This window comes from Thunnus thynnus, chromosome 13, assembly GCF_963924715.1.
Source record: "Thunnus thynnus chromosome 13, fThuThy2.1, whole genome shotgun sequence".
Taxonomy (NCBI): domain Eukaryota; kingdom Metazoa; phylum Chordata; class Actinopteri; order Scombriformes; family Scombridae; genus Thunnus; species Thunnus thynnus.
The window spans coordinates 12,936,962-12,953,989 of NC_089529.1; the positions used below are offsets into that span (position 1 = coordinate 12,936,962).

Consider the following 17,028-nt stretch of genomic DNA (forward strand, 5'->3'; position numbering starts at 1 on the left):
CGTTTGGCGTATATGGCTGCAAAATAGATTTCAAAATGTTATAATCTTATAATTACTTAACATGATTGTGCAGAATACAAGTAGAAGGATATGAGCATAGAATGACTGTTATGACAACAAACAGAATACATACTGGTATAACATTAGATGTAACACTTTTTTAAAGATGATACATGTTTTGGTGCAGATAAGTAAGACTTAGTGACTCTGGTATATGGTTGTATGCTTCAGTAGTAGTTAATAGGTTTCATCTCGACACTATTTCCAAAAACAAGCATTAATCATTCTTAATATGAGCAAAGATGGCATGGTTCTGCTCACAGCAAAAAGGCAGGCATTATTAAATGACATGCTGCAAAGAGAGCACATCAGAATGTTTATTGGATTAAAGCTTGACATGGAGACAATCCCCAATGCAGAATGCATGAAAACAACTATGACAACAGCAAAAGCACACTCACCAGATTCTTTTTTTCCCCCCTATCCTTCATACAACTCCACGAGCTATCCGGTGGCAGCAAGTCTTTGTTGTCCTTGCATCGATGGAAATAGAAAAAATCTATGTGTTAGCTAAATCACCCCACCCTCCCCCCCCCCAGAGATGGCAAAGATGGTAACCCATATGCTATATTTGGTTTTGGCTGTGGGTTTTAAGTGGTGCAGGAATTATCTCTATTTGTCTGAGGAACTGCTTTAAGGCAATGAAAACCTCTTGCACAGCAGGTGGGTCTTCTGAGTTGTTCATCTACAGTATGCAGCGCGTGGGCTCCTGTCGATCTCTGCGGACAAAGGCCATGGCGGGGCACGCTCTAATGCCAAAAGAGTGCAGCATCCTCTGATGTTTTGTGAGCAAAAAAAAAAAAAAAAAAAAACAGGTCTGTGAACGAGAGATAAGAACAGCCACCTCACAAGGCAGAAACAGACCAGAGAGAAATCTCTCAAACGTATAGGAGAACCTTACACACAACACACAAACAGCAAGTGCAAACACATTGTCATTGCTTTGTTTTGCTTTATTTTCCTTCAGATTTTCATGTGTAAGCACACAGTAATCACACTAGAAACTACAGGGATGATAAAGCATGCATAGAAATCTTCGAAAGAAAGGACAAAGCTAGTGCTAGTGGGCTTGCATCTTTCAGCAACAGTGACCTTGGTCTAATCTCTCATTACAACACACTCCATAATACTGTACTTTTCACGGAAAAACAAATTTGGCAAATCCTAATCCTCATGCAATGCCGCTTTCTTCTCAGATGCTTGCTAATTAATGTCACAATAATGGCTGGAAGGTCCTTCAACATCTGTATTTGTTTTTCACTATATTTGTTTAATTAAACTAAGATGTTTGTCTTTTTTGAAGTATTTAAATAAGTTATTTACGGTCACAGGCACTTACAAAAAATGAAATGAAAAAACTAAAACAACATAGATGGATAGATAAGGATAAAATTATTATATTGTTCCATGGTGTACCTTAAAATACACATTTACTATGGAAAAAATTATTTGTTTTATGCCGGCAGGGCATCACTCTTTTTCATTGCAGCCGACATAGGTTTCCTCCTGCTACCTTTTCCCTCAGTCCTCACTCAATCATACAGGTCAAAAAATTTCTGCTGCTCTGCTCTCTTTGGGTTCAATCATTCAGACCCCAGTCTGTGATGTCACAGTAGGTGCAAAAAACAAACCAACCAGCTGTAACATCATTGATTGGGGTGGGACCAGAAGTGAAACATTTTGCTTGAAAGGTTTCAAAACACAAATAGTCATTCAGCAGCAGTTTTTGGCATTGTAGGATTCAGTATAGATTTACTCACAGGCAACAGATGTAGATGAATAGAGGCATCTGTATGTAAAGTAAACACAGTCCTTAATGGAGTGTCATAAAAAAAATGAAATGATCAATTCATCAAAGGCGATATTCAGATTCCCAACAGCACTGACTGGAATAGTAGGTTTTTGAAGGAGTTTTTTATTTATTTCTAATACACTGAGATACAGTGCTATAATAAATCAAAAGGATCCTAAAAGCATCACGTTAATATTTTAATAAAATAAGCTTCCATCAGCTGTTTAGGTTGCCTTTTATTTAAAAATAGAAAACGAGTAGATTACTGGTAGGAAGGGCGGTTTATTTTCATACAGGCTTTCCCTCGCTAATGGGAGTCTAACAGGTCGAGCCATTTATCTCTGCATTTCCACACACTGAGATTTGGATGTAAGGCTCAGCCAAGTAGGATAAGCATATTCATTGGGTGGCTGCCCCTATACAATACACCACTCCTCATCCACCTTTCTTAAGTTTCTCAAATGACTACGTAAAGTAGTCAAGTCAAGTGCTGTTCTGGTCTGTTTTGGTCAAAGCCAGCTTTAGTCTCCATCAGTCAGGGATGCACTAGTCAAGGATGCAGGTCAGTTTTCTTCACTCCAGTGCTCGACAAAATTTTGAAGTGTGTGGAGTCAGTATTGCTGCAACATCTTTGGGTCAAAGCTCCTATCTCCAGTTTCACAGTCTTCACCAGAGTGGAGGGCAAGACTTGTTTAAATGCTAGCTTTCAGCTTTCTGGCTGTTTCTACCAAGACAACCCCTCACCCTCATAGATAATGACAGCTGAATGTGGACCTTCAGTCTCCATGGTTCACATCCATGAGGTATCTTTTTGGGTGATGGGGTGCTGTACACAATACACAGCTTGGAGCTTTTATCAGATATTCTTCCTGTTGCCTCGCTCAGAGGTGGTTTACAACCTGACATTGATGGGTGTGTCTTTGTCAGTGTCAATGATAAACTTTCCTCGTAGCCTCTTCTTGCCATTGTTTATTATAACTGAGGGATGGGTAGAGGATACAGACACCAGAATAAAATGATGCTTGAGCTCCAGTCCAGTCAAATCTTAGTACCTCTGGTGAAAATGAGATCGCCTGAGTTGTGATGAGAGGAGAGTGGGCATTTTGTATGCCTAGTGCATATGTTGGCTTGTCATATGCAATACACAGCCACCTTGGGGGTGCATACAGTAGCTCTTTGTCTGCTACAGTATCTGGACAGGGTTGTAGGTGAATCCTGTTTAAGCAGAGGCTGATCAGTGTATCAGAAGCCTTCGTGTTGGCAGGCAGGGACACTCGTGGGTAATCGTACATTCCACACCAAGAGCTGCAGCATGAACAGCCTTGTTCAGTGGAACAGCGACTTGCCCCTTCATGAGGTTTTACCTAATGACTGAACTGGGACTGGAATATGAGAGAGTTACTTGCTTTATGAGAGTCTTAAGAGTGCTGATGCACTGATGAGAGCTGTTGTTGGCTGGCACAGTGGAGCTCATGTGCTCAGCAGAAGTGTTGCATTGTCACAATCCCCATCTCCTTTTTGGCAAGAAAAGCAGGTGAAGTATGCCATATAATCTCTGCCAGGCTGACCTATTGAGGTATGTTTGTGTGTGTTTCCTCGTGTCTGTGCTTAGGACACGACAAAGATGTAGGATTGAAAGACTTAGGCGGGCGGTGTACACCAAACTAAAATCGAATTTGGCTTTGATCACTGCAGTGCATGCTGGCCGACCAGCTGGACTTTTATACACCGTCACCTGCAATTGCTCAGCAATATCATGTGATTTATAGGTTGCTGTTTGGTTTTTTTGTTGTTGTTGTTTTACTATAGCTTTTATTTTTGCTTTGAGGAACTTGCAAATCATATGATATCCAATATGCCTCGCAAGCTTTTTGTTCTGGTGTTGATCCCATTAAACAGACAGACCTGGGATCTGAAACAGTAAGTATCCCAATACTGTAATTATCAGCAGTCCAAGGGTGTGCCATGTTACATTTAGTTTGGAGTTCACTGTTTGTCTCACTGTGTAAAGTGTTACACCACTGAGTCCTGTATGTGTTGGCTAATGCAGTTATCCCCTGTGTTCAGCACTGCAATTGTTGCATTGGGCTCACCCCTCCGCCCTCTACATGAAAGAATATGAAGATGGGATGTGGCTTTTTTTAAAAATTTTTGCCTGACCGGCTTTATGATGGTTCACAGTCAGTGAAGCTTTAACGCAGTGCAGCATCAGGTCGCAGCTCCGTCCTGCTTCTTTTCTTCCAAAATTACAAGGTTAGATGTGGCAGATCATTGCTGGCTGACCTGTCACATAATGGTTGTTGCATGATGTCTACTATAACAGTGGCGTTTCCCAGGCTCCACCTTCTAAACCTGTTGAGCCGATGTTAAATCCTGTGTGAAATAGAGTGATAGCCGCCTCAGATTTAGTGGATAAGGAGTGGTGTCAGTGCTGCCCTCTTATAAAACACTGCCATATAGAAGGTTAAATAGGCTTTGGCTGCGCACTTACATGCAAATATCAGTGCACAGAGAGGTGGAGATGCTTTAAGAGATCATAAAACTAAAGTAGTGTTACCACTCTTGCAATGGAAAGCAGATTTTATGTATAGCTAATACATCTCAAACGCTGTCTACATCAAGTAAACATACAGTATGTGTTCCATTTGGAAAAAAAGCATCTTTGTGAGCAACTGCCTGTAAGGGTTGCACCAATCAAGATGTTTTTTTTCTTTCCTTGCCTTCCCTCTCCTCCCTTGAGATGTCTGTCCGTTTTTAGTTTGATTTCCCTTTTATATTTTAGTTTGAACTTTGACATCCGTACCTACCCCAGGATGTCTGTCACAAACTGCAGTCCAACATTGTGACAATGCTTTTGTTTTCCCGAACCTCTTTATGAACTTCCTGTTTTTCGTATCCTTTTTTCTGTTCTTTCCCTCAAGGTCTGGCGCACCTGATGTTAAACCGCCAAGGTATGGGGTCTATTGGTTTGCTTTTCCTTCCCAGCCCACCTGATCAAAACATTTCCCTTCCCCTGAGATCATTTTAGTTAACTGTGCTGCACTAATATTTCCTCTCCTCTTTTCTCATATACTTGCCTATTCATTTTTGCTTCCTGTCATGTTATGCTCACTACTCACTCAATTTTTGTCCGTCAAACCCTTGTCCTGACCACTGACTGAGCTACTGGAACATCACCTTTGACCTCTGCAGTTTTTCACCAAGGTAATCCACCTATGCTCATACTGTAGCTTCTCTTCGGTTGGGTTTCATGGTATTTTCAAAGGGAATAAACCGATGTCAAGAATAAAAAATGAAGGTATCTCTTGCCAAAGATGTCTCTCGGGTCTGCACAGAAAGCAGTTCATCGATTTTTCCTGTTAAAATCCTCAGAAGCATACACAAACAGAGGAATTTCTTTTGCTGTTATATACATAATTTTGATTTTCATACAGTAAAAATGTATTACTGACCTCTCAAAATTCTGATCTTTGTGCTGGTTATGATCATTGGTGGGTTGCAAATGACATTGCCTTCAAATGGTTTCTACACTGCGGTAGTTACTTCACTGCTAATGTATTGAATATACTGGAATGGACACAAGGCTAAGATATATCATTTTGCAAGCTTTTTAAAATGAAATCAGTTTTATGAGCTTTCTGAAGAAGACTGCATTGAAACCACAGTACTGTGAAGTAAAACCTTTGAGGAAAAAACATTCATCTGATGCTGTAGGTAAAATATTTGGACATTTATACAACAAGTACATTTTGACTGAATAGCATGGGTAGCATTGACTTACATAAGGTTTGCTTTATTTATGCTTTGTGTTTTCTGCCGCGTGCTGTGAAATTCAGATAAAAGTCACCATCCGGTCTCCATGGCAATCAGTGTTGCCTCTAAATATAAAGACTTCACTTCAATGACCCACTCACACTAACACACTGCTCAAGTTCTCATTTTTCTCATCAGCAAAATGTTATTTTTTAGAGAATAAATAATCTCTTGAAGATAGAAGAAGATAAACATCCTGAACAGTTTTCATGAAATGACTGATCTGATCCAAAAAAGCATATTTGTTTTGTTTTTGTACTATTGTATTAGTGACTTTTTTTTACAGGTTCATAGGGACTAGGGACATTCATTCACCAGCTTCTGTTTTTTTTTTCAACTCAATCAATGCTGAAAAGTATATATATGTTATTGCTATAAGACATCATTATATTTCTGAAATAGCTTTGTATGTCGTCTGTGAATTATGTTATTCCCACAAATCTGGGATGATAGAAAAAGGAGTGTGTGGAGTTATCCAGCTGAGTGTTCTCATGTACATTTTCTGGTGTAAAACTGATTACATGCCAATGTGGATATAATGACTAAGTGGGTAAAGACAAACAATAGTACAGCTAGAACAGTCTGGTAAGTTCAGAAAATTACATTTCTTTACTGTAATGCAGCCTTTAAGATATATAATATCAACATATATAATATCGATAAATTTCCAGTAGATGAAATGGCTTGAGCAAATACCCCTCAGTATGAATACCCAAGTTTTTCACCCGCTATAAATAACGCAGCTTGAGGCGGTACATGCCTATGATATCATAGATTAGGGTCTCAATTCTGTGGTTACCCGCTCTGGGACAAACTTGTTCAAAAGCAGTTATCAGTCTTTTCAAAGCCAAAAAAAATTGATCAATTTAAGCTCCTAAACTGACACATGGTACTATGCTGACAGAACAATGCAGTCTGATAACCGTAAGCTGCTACTGCCTCAACTGTACAAAGATTAACATGACTGCTGTATTAGAATAACGCTGCCATATCAAATATTTAGTGAGTTACACAGTAAGTGTGTCCTAAAGGCCAACCACAACGTGATTTGTCATGAAATGAGGCCTAAATGTAATTGCTCCATTTCATGCATCAATAAGAAGAAGAAGTTGGTAATTGATTGTGGAATGAAGATTTACGGAGATAACCCTCCAAGCAATACTCAGGCGTAGCACAGCTACAGTTAGTAACAAAGCACTGTACATCTGACTGCATGGGATATACATGAAACAAGTTTTATTATACCATTAAATTTCATAACATACATTTGTTATTAACTTTGACAGTGATCCAGCTTTTAGCCCAAGGACATCCTTGATAGAGTGTTCTGATTTGATGTGTATTTATTTGGCCACAAATTATTTGAAATCAAATACACATTACTCTTGTCCCTCTCTGGGAAGAGGCCCACAGTCTATAAATGAATTAATAGCTTTTTGCATGCTTCAGGAAATTGTGTATGTGCTTCAGTTCCCAAATTATTTGCCAGCCTGTGCTGAGATACAGATATACTGTAAATAGTGAGATTATCCAGGCGCAGGTGTGGCTCACTGACCACCTAGAGTGCTCATGCATCTCCCTGCCTCCAGACCAATGGTCAACTGCTGCCCTGCCACCCACATGCCCACACCGCCTGATTTAGGTTGGGGTGCATCCAGCCGAAAACTGACTCCCCCGCCCCACAGCAGCAGAGACGAAGTCAGCAACTGCCATCTGTGCCTAGGGCTTATGGACCACTTTGAAATTAATCAGCTGTAAACCTTAATATTAATGAGCAATCCACATGTTGGCATTTTTCATGTGGTGCAGCCACTGCAGCATAGTGTAATTGTAACAGAGACTAAAACAGGTGGGCTAATAGGAAGTAATAGCAGGTGATGTCTTCCCACCTGATGGCAAAACCCTCTTTCTCTACAGTGTTTAATGTGCCTCACGCTGTGTCAGTTAGCAGCTAATGTATAGCTCTTGGCAGTGCCTTTACAGATTTTGTTTGGACATGGGCACAGGGACAACAATGGCTGCTATTACAGTAGCTATCTGAAAGATAATTTGTCCAATGTTCAGTGGTGCCCAGGATGCTGTAGCTTCCTCCATATTTTGAAGCAGCACACTTCATTGAATCAGCCACGAGCAGCCCCCCTCTAGAAGGATAGTATTTGTATCTTGAATTTAGATGGACCCTTTATAGTTTCAAACCACTGGAGTGCAAGGAGATATGAGTTTGGATGATGTATTGTAAGAAAGAGACAGAGAGAGGAGGGGCAATGAGAAGACAGGCAGGAAAGACATGTAGACATTGTTGGTGCCAGTGTTTTCTTTTTCTGCCATTGTGGGCATCCATTTGCATGGAGCGATGGTCTTATAGCTGCAGCCCAGGTAGACTGTACCTTTTATGGGACCATGTTTTCATTTAACATGTTATCCCTTGGATTTTTGTTTTTTTGTGTTAGTCCTGATAATCCACAAATATAATCAATCAGTCAGTTATGCAGCATGCATAAGGTGCTGAACAGTCCCATCAGCATCTCATAGGTGCATATGTCTGACTGCAGCCATTGTCTTTAGCAGCATTTCTCTTAGTTAGTGCCAAAGTCTGTCAAGTGTTAGGGCAAACACAGCCAGTGTCCTTCTTCACAAGCTGGTAAACACTGTAGCTGCAGACAATGGACCACCTCCTAAGTAAGCAGGAAAGCAGAGATATGGCCTGCTGACTTCCCAGCCACCCACACACTTCCATTGATCCCTCAAAGACCTTCAAAAAGGCTTCAGGGTCATATGCTGTTAAAAAAGCTGGGAATGAAAGATGTTTGTGGAGATTGGAAAGGATGTGCACAGGATATGATGCAAATCCTCTTGTTATTTAGACTGATCTGTAATGAAGAAGCCTTTCTCAGATATTAGAAGACTGATGATTAAATGGCTAAATTAAGAAAGAATACCTCTGGTGTCCCATAATCTTTTTTTCTCAACCACTAGATTTTATATTTCACCTAAAACATCAGTCAAATGCCAAACTTCACATTTAGGCTCAAAAACAATAGCTTAACAAGCTCCTGTCAGCTCAGTAGTTGAGTAACTACACTGCTGAATAGGGGTGTCATGACTTTGATTCTAAATCGAAAATCAATCTAAATGAGCGTTTCGATTTTGAAATCAAAAGCAGGATCGGTGATTCTCCCAGTACTTTTGCAACTGAAGAAAAACAACAACATTTCAAAGACGACACAGCTTAGCTTACCGGTAACCTGCAGCTGCATTATTTTTTGAGACACCATGACCACTGCCAGAGTTGGAGATGAGAGAGAAACAACAGAACTGGAAAACAAACGCGTCATCGAAAAACTACAGCTGGTAGCCTGTGCTACACACATTTGGTAAAGTTGAAAATATATTGACAGATTTGAACCTCAACTTGTTGTTAAAACACAAACAACACCTCTCTCCTACTGTTGTAAAGTACAAGCAACAACCTAATTTTCACCAAAACGAGCCATTCTCCGAGTTCGAACAATGTCATTGACTAATAACATTGTTCTCTATGTTCAGCCGGCTGTGAGACGAATGCGCAGGGACTAAAAAGTGCAAAAAGCCAAGCTATTGTTGTAGAGTACCCTTCTGCCATCTAGTGGCTTTTCTTTTTGTTTTTTTAACAGTTTGTTCCCAATTGACATGTGACATAAGTCATCGTTATTACTTTTTGAAATAAATTATTTAAATTTGATCATATGATCTTAGTGTGATACATTCCCCAAAAATATGGCAGTTATATCACACCTGATACCATGCAGTCTATCTTTTTAAAGAAGAATTTGTCAATGTAAATGAAAGCTGCTAGGGCATAAAACTAATAATCTGTTCATCTTTACAAATCAAAACTCAGTAGTCTAACAATGGCATAGTTGTCAGTGCTGGGGAAAAAAAAAAATCGAATCGTGACCTTAAAATCAAAAGTCTAATCAAATTGTGGATCTGGAGAATCGTGACACCCCTACTGCTGAAGAGGGACCAAGTGTGCGCACATCCAGACAAAAATATTCAGGTGCAAGACGAAAAATATTCCACTGCAAGGCACAAAGGAGAACGGTCTGCACACTGTTAGGATCGAAATAAATAGTTCAGTTCTCTTCTTGTCTTTTCAAGGCAACTTTTCAATCTTCATGATCTCCCTCAGGCAAGTGTGAAAGAGAAAAAAGGCATTTCTTGTAGAGGCAGTAATCAACTCAAATCACTATCACCTGCTGGTCAGCAAGCAGCAGGGAAAAACACCACAAGATGACAATCACAGTACCCCAGAAAAAAAAAAACACCAGAAAAACCAGAAAAAAATAAAATACAATTTAAATATCTCACAAATTTCATTAGGAGGGGGGATATTTGTATCACACCCCAACAGGTAAAAACACAATCTAATAGAGAAAATATAGAGAAAAGAATGTTTAAACAATATAATAAAAATGTAAGGTTGTGATGCAATAGCATTGTAAAAGTATGCAGCAAGTGTACAAAATAGTGTTACAGTTCTCTAATACTTCTAATACTGGGTAAAGGGCCAAAAGGCAAAATACTGTATAAATACTGTATAAATCAGGGGGGAAAGGATTGGCACCCCACTTCACTTGGCACCCCAAAGGGTCTTAATATGTATTTTGATTTGAAACCTTTCCTGTGATTGATTGATGACTACATGTATTAAATTGTAAATTATGAATCAGATTTTACCAATAGGTTATGCATATTTGCAATGACTGCAGATTTGGTATTTTTTTGGACATATATGTATGTATGTATATATATATACACCAATATATAGCAATGTTTGCTCATGATATTTTCAAATTCTGTTTTTTCTGGTATTTCTTTTCTCTGGGGTACTGTGATCACCATCATGGTGTTTTTCCCTGCTGCTCACTGACCAGCAGGTGATAGTGATTTAAGTTGATTACTGCCTCTACAAGAAATGCCTTTTTTCTCTTTCACACTTGCCTGGGGAAGATCATGTAGATCGAAACGTTGCCTTGAAAAGAGAAAAAGAAAATTAAACTATTTATTTGGAGCCTAACAGTGTGCACACCGTTCTCCTTTGTTACACCTACTGCTGAGACAATACAGAGTAGTGAGACCACCAGTCCTGCTGGCTTAAATTGGCCCCAGAGTTCAGAAGCCGACATTTACTGTACAAATAAATATAGGCTTAAGGGTCAGCTTATCCCTCCAGCTTGAAACAGCTTGCTCAGTAGCTTCAAAGCTGCATCTTGCAAAGAAGCAAAGGAAGGGGTGTCTATACTGGCATGAAACAGCAGCCTGGTCACCAGAATAAAACGTTGGCATTGTACGTTTCTGCAAACCACAGATACATTGAATATCTATGTTTCAACATGTGTAATACGTAGCATATTAACATTTCAACAATACGTATCTTATCAGCATTTCTAGAATACATATCATATCAACATTTCTAAAGTGACGTAGTTCACATGAGATCTATGTGAGCTGACTTTCTTATTAGGAGGAGGAGGGTTAGGTGGATGGTTAGGAAGTTTGTTGGAAGAAAGTTGGAAATCAGCAGAGAGCACGGTTCAAGACCACCTCGAAACCAATGCCCACTTCCCATTTCAACCGACAAAACCAAGTGTTTTTATTGAGACATTGGGACATTTGCAGCCTTTTTTTTTTTTTTCATTTTAACCCAAACCATGATCTTTTTGTGCCTAAACCTAACCAAACCATTTACACATCATAAAACATCATTATTCAAATGATAATGGCCAACATGGAAACACAAACATTTAACGTATCCGTGGTTTGCAGAAACGTACAATGCCAACGTTTTGTTCTGACGATTGGGTTGGAAACAGCCAACTCGTGAGTTCAAGAACTGTTTTATATAATATTTAACATCATTCTTGCAGGTCATTGTAAAACAGTGGTTTAATGTCAAATGTGACAACCCTGGAACAACTTGTAACACAAAGCAGGACGAGCTTTGACCACTGTGGTGTCAGTTTCAACAGTTTGCTGTCTGCGACCAGGTTTTTTTCACGTCTTCACTTTTGAATAAAGTCTCAAGATTTATAACTTCTAAATAGTTTTGATTTTCCAAAACTATTAATTATTTGCATATAAGGTATTGAAGATGGTATCATATATAGATATGTGTTGTCATGTGAGTAAGAGCCCTTGTGTAAATTTATCTATCTATCTATCTATCTATCTATCTATCTATCTATCTATCTATCTATCTAGTATTAATTTATTTAAAATCTTACATCAGTCTTATAAAGATAACAATTTTACATGTTGTCTTTGGTAATAACTGTCAAAAACCTTAACAAATCAAAAGTTTTATCTTGTGTAAGGTGCAACAATTAATATCATCATTTTTGGATGAACTGTAACATCAAAAATGATTTTGTATTATGTACAGAGATGTTTTGACACTAAAACTGCATTGATAGGGTTCTTAGTGCAGCTCGTGAAAAGTTATTTTTGCTAACTTGGACTTCCAAGAAACGATGAAGCAGACAAAGACTAACATCCTCCATCTGCTCCAGTTAAAGCTGGAACAGTTGGGGAAATTGTTTGAGCCATTAGGTTTTACTGTATATTTAACATGTTCAATGGACAATCTTTTACAAGGGTCGTAAATTAGATGTTTAGCCGAGCCTGACACATTTACATTGACATTTTAAAAATGTCACTGTTGAATAAAGGATAAGGCCTGTATTATTCTATTATTTTCTTATTGTCAACAAATTGCATGAAAAGACCACAACAATATGTTAGTCCATCAGTACCTCCCTACCCTGTCAGTGGGTCTCAGCCCCAAACCAATTTTCTCCCACTGAAAACTCTTTAAAAACAGATCACTAATATTTATTTTTATTTTTTCAAAGACCAAATAACTTCTGAAAACAGCTGGATAATGTAGTTTTTAGCAAACATTACTCATACAGGAGTAAATAGTTACAGACTGTTTTCAGCTACCATGTGGTTCATTACTGTGTTTTTAATAGATTTATTACAACGATGGAGGTTATGGAACAGAGGAATAGGCTACTTTATGTAGAATGCTTGTTAGTAGGAACAAGTTATTGCTGGTTTTGGTTTTTCATGGGATTTGTTGACAGCAAGAAAAATATAGAATATCATCAGTACCCTTTAATGTGAAAACTACACACAGAATCATGTGTTCAAACATCGACAATACATTCTTCCATCAGGATATACAGAGATCGTATGAAAATAACTCCACAAATACATGTTCTGTTCAAGTCAGTTTTGGTAATAGCGGAATACTTGTTGAAGAATATTGCACTGTGTACTTTCTACTCATTTTAGCCTTGTTTCACTCACCAAAGCCTTACTCTATCTCAACATGTCACTAGAGTAGTGAGCATACTGTGTAGTAGATAAGTCAAACTTGAGCCTGAAGACTGGAAGCATAATCTAAGATGTTTCTCCTCCCCTCATAGGGCAGGAGGAGTCAGTGGCCACCTTCAAAGGCAATGAGTACTTCAGCTACAACCTGTCCCAGACGCCCATTCAGAGCAGTTTGGATGAGATCACACTGTCCTTCCGTACCCTGCAGAGGAACGGCCTGCTGCTTCATACAGGGAAGTCAGCAGACTATGTCAACCTGTCCCTGAGGAATGGTGCTCTGTGGCTGGTCATCAACCTGGGCTCTGGTGCTTTCGAGGCTCTGGTGGAACCTGCCAGCGGAAAGTTCAACGACAACGTCTGGCATGATGTTCGAGTGACACGCAACCTCCGCCAGGTGTGTATACATCCACTGCCCATGGTTTACATGTCTTTAGTTCACAGGAGTAAGGCACTTTTTACTTGATTATGTCAAGAGCTGGCAGTAAGGACCTAATATCATGTACAGCATGTCAAAGAGAAACCAATTACTGTATACAGTGAAGTCAACTTATACCATAATTGAAAATGTATCTTTCAGGTACACATAATATGTATACAGTATGATTAACATTTGGATCAAATTCTTATGAGGTCAAGGTAATATGAGTCCCTTGTGATAAGGGTTTAGCTACTGAAATCCACCATGAGTGTAAACACTAACAAATACTGTGTTGGTTTCTGTTGAATATTTCTGCTCTGCTGGACTCCAAATCTCCCATTTCCTACATTCTGGAAGATATTACAGGCTCATATTAGGTCATTGCCCTCTTTCTCATGAAACAGATTGCTTTGGTGGAAATTACTGAGTCCTTTTAAAATCAGCAACTTGTTTTTTTTTTTCTGCACCACAAGATTGATGTAAAGGTCTTTTTTACCCTTTTGAAAGAAAGACTCAGCTCATACAGAAATGTCCATCATTCTATTCTTCACAGAACAATAATTGTCATACAGATTTTTCAGATTCTGATAAACTCCACTTAAATAGGTTATTCAAAGAAAAATTGTGTCTGTAGCCATGGATGCAATATTGCAGCAGTATTCGAGGGGTCATGCTAGAAACAGCATGTATAATGCCTTTGCATGTGTCCGACATTGTACTACTGTACCCACTGTACTGTACTCCAGCCAAGTACAACTCAGCCCTAAGGTTTCATATTCATTAACATTGTCCAATAGACACAGTGCTGAATTACCAAACTAATCTACAGACTGCCAGGATGTGTCTGTTACATTAAATATTACCCCACTAGCTTTCCTTCTATGACTGCAGTCATTCTATAAATACTGCCAACATACAATACCTTAAAGCTCCACTAATGAAGATTTTTCTATATTAAGACAAATTTAATTAAATTGAATTAAATGACTAGTCTAAACACAACTCTGAATGCTTATGTTGCTCATTTCTGTGGGTGTGTAAGAAATTGTTTGCTAACACTTCAGAGATCTGTCCCCTAATAAGCCAAATCATGTCATGCATCTTTAATTTAAACCACTGGATAGAGTATATATAAGCCTCTCAAGTCTTCTTGCTCATGCAAACACATGAAAAACAAAAAAAATTTGGCAACTAATGTCAGTTTCAGAAATATGTGCATGCATGCTAAGTCAGTGCTCCCTCTTTCAGCACAGCTAATATGTTCTGACCTATTCGTTTAACATCTTCATCAGATATTGTATACGTGATGATGGCAATGTTAAAATGTCATAGCTGTGCTTAATAAATATTTTTGGAGCAGTAACTCAGTGTGTTGGCACGTTGTTCCAAAACTGCTTTTGTCTTTTGTGATTCAGTCTGCCAAAGCACTTGGCACATAGTGGGGAAGCATGTGCAATATCTTGAAGCACAAAAATTGTATCTGCTCAAGCAGAGCTCCTTTGGGCTGAGGTGCAATGTTACATTCCTACCATAAATGTGCATTTAAAAATGTGTAGGCGACAAGTCGCACCACTGAGTCCAACAGGATCCCTGCGGATCATTTCTAGCACAATACTGAAACCTTAAGAAAATTGGGCTTCTGAAAGCAAAAGGAGGTTTCGGCTTTTTTTTAAGTATGACTTAGTACATTTACCTGAACCATAACTTTACTAAATGTGTGTCTTTACAATGTGTTTTGCCTTGTGCAATGTATTTCTCTGTGCTACAGTAGGAATAATTTTGTATCTAACTGTCTTATCATCACCAATATATTCTGAACCTATCTTGCATCCTCCTCCACATCTATTTCCTTACCCTGGTTTCCAGAGGAGCGGCAATCCAATGCTTACAATGTCACCTATGCTTTCAGCCATGCATTTGATCCCTGTGTAAATTGCTTTCCCCTCAGATAAGTTACCTCACTGACATGTAGATAGGGGGAACTTTAACTCCCGGGAGAGTGCTGGTGGAAACATTTTATTAGATCTGGTGGTGCTTTTCAGGCTAGAATTCCCCCTATTACTATCTCTCTCTCCATTTGTCACAGGCAAACTGATTGCTGCTCATTCTCTTTCCTTTTCTGACCCTTGTTAATGATGCATCTACATATTTATAGGCCTGTACAGTACACACACAATCAATCATATTTGTGTACTAACATGCACACATATGATCCATATGATATGATATGATGTTGTTCTGTCTGTTGTTTTTCTGTACTGTTCTTTTAAACAGTCGTAATTATTAATATATGTTAATATATGTTACATTTTCATCAGCTCTGCATAACACTGCCTGTGAAGAAATCCTGGAGAAATTATGATAAGTAATATGAGAGAGGTCTCAAAGTGTATCAGCCAGCACTGTGCCTCTCAGGCTTGCGCTTCTAATTAATAACGTTTTTGTTTTATTCAATAATTACCTGTGAACACTTTCATCTCTTACTTTTGATTTTGAAATGCTATTAAAGCAACTATCTATGGGGTGTACGGATATGGTGTAATACCCACTGTTAGAACTGGGTCGGGCTTTTGTAGACGTTGCTGAGTAAAAGACAAAGGAGTATTAATCAATTTCCAGATATGAAAGCACATTCTGGCTCTTCTTGATGTGCAGTATCATCAACCCACAGTTGTGCCCCGCTGTTGTCCAATGTCCAAGCCAAAGATACCGAAGGCTTCATCACGAGATAGACAGAAATCGATATCTGCCAGTATACCACAGAATGGTGAGGCAGGACCTCGTTTTAGAGATCTGACACCTGAACATAACGCGTCAGGTCATTATTTTGTGTTTTATCCTCTTGCTTTCAACATACCAGTGATTTCACAGAACAGTCACCATAGAAAGTTAAGCCATGCTCTGTGTAGACTTTAAATGCTTCTAAAGGCTTTTAAAAATCAGATCACTCAATCATTTTAAATTATTTTTATTTTTGCATGCTTACCAAGACCTGGCTGGGTGATCATGATTAATTTGTTCTGGATGAGGTCACACCACTTTGCTACTCTTATCTCCTTAAGTCAAGGTCTGTTGAACCTGGTGGCACAGTTGTTAACTTATTAGTACCCCGGATTGTAGCTCAGTGTCTCTCTGTGAATTACCTCCTCTGAACTCTCATCTTTCTCTTTTAATAAAAATGATTGCGTTTTTATCTATAGGATACTTATCGTTCCCCCATACACCATTAGAATTATAAAGGAAAAATTATAATTCCAAATTCAGTGCTATAAATCATTAAAACCTGTATTTTGACATTACAAGTCAACTACAATGTGTACAGTGAAGGTATAGGGGCTGTTTTCCTGGCAGTTTCCTTATATTGAACATAAAGTCTGTGATACTTGAACTACAACTATTAGCTTGATTTTTGAATGACATCTATTCACTCATGTTCAGCATTTATAAAATCACTGTGTTTTGGCCTAAAGCATCAGAACAATCAGTTGAAATTTTGAACATGCATGTCCGCTGCCTTGTTGGAGTCATTTTTCATTTTTAACCTTACAGTAAATGCAGTTTATCA

At 38.7% G+C, this 17,028-nt stretch overlaps 1 protein-coding gene across 2 annotated transcripts in view; it reads left to right on the forward strand.

Moving 5' to 3' along the window:
- nrxn2a (neurexin 2a) overlaps positions 1-17,028 on the forward strand; it is a 120,811-nt gene that overhangs the window by 26,042 nt on the left and 77,741 nt on the right. The window contains exons 4-6 of one of the 2 annotated variants that reach the window (XM_067608058.1): positions 4,774-4,803; positions 5,045-5,056; positions 13,138-13,439. In XM_067608058.1, the coding sequence (XP_067464159.1) occupies positions 4,774-4,803; positions 5,045-5,056; positions 13,138-13,439 (344 nt within the window). Of the gene's footprint in view, positions 1-4,773; positions 4,804-5,044; positions 5,057-13,126; positions 13,440-17,028 lie in introns of those variants that run through there. The other variant, XM_067608056.1, reaches the window with a different exon arrangement.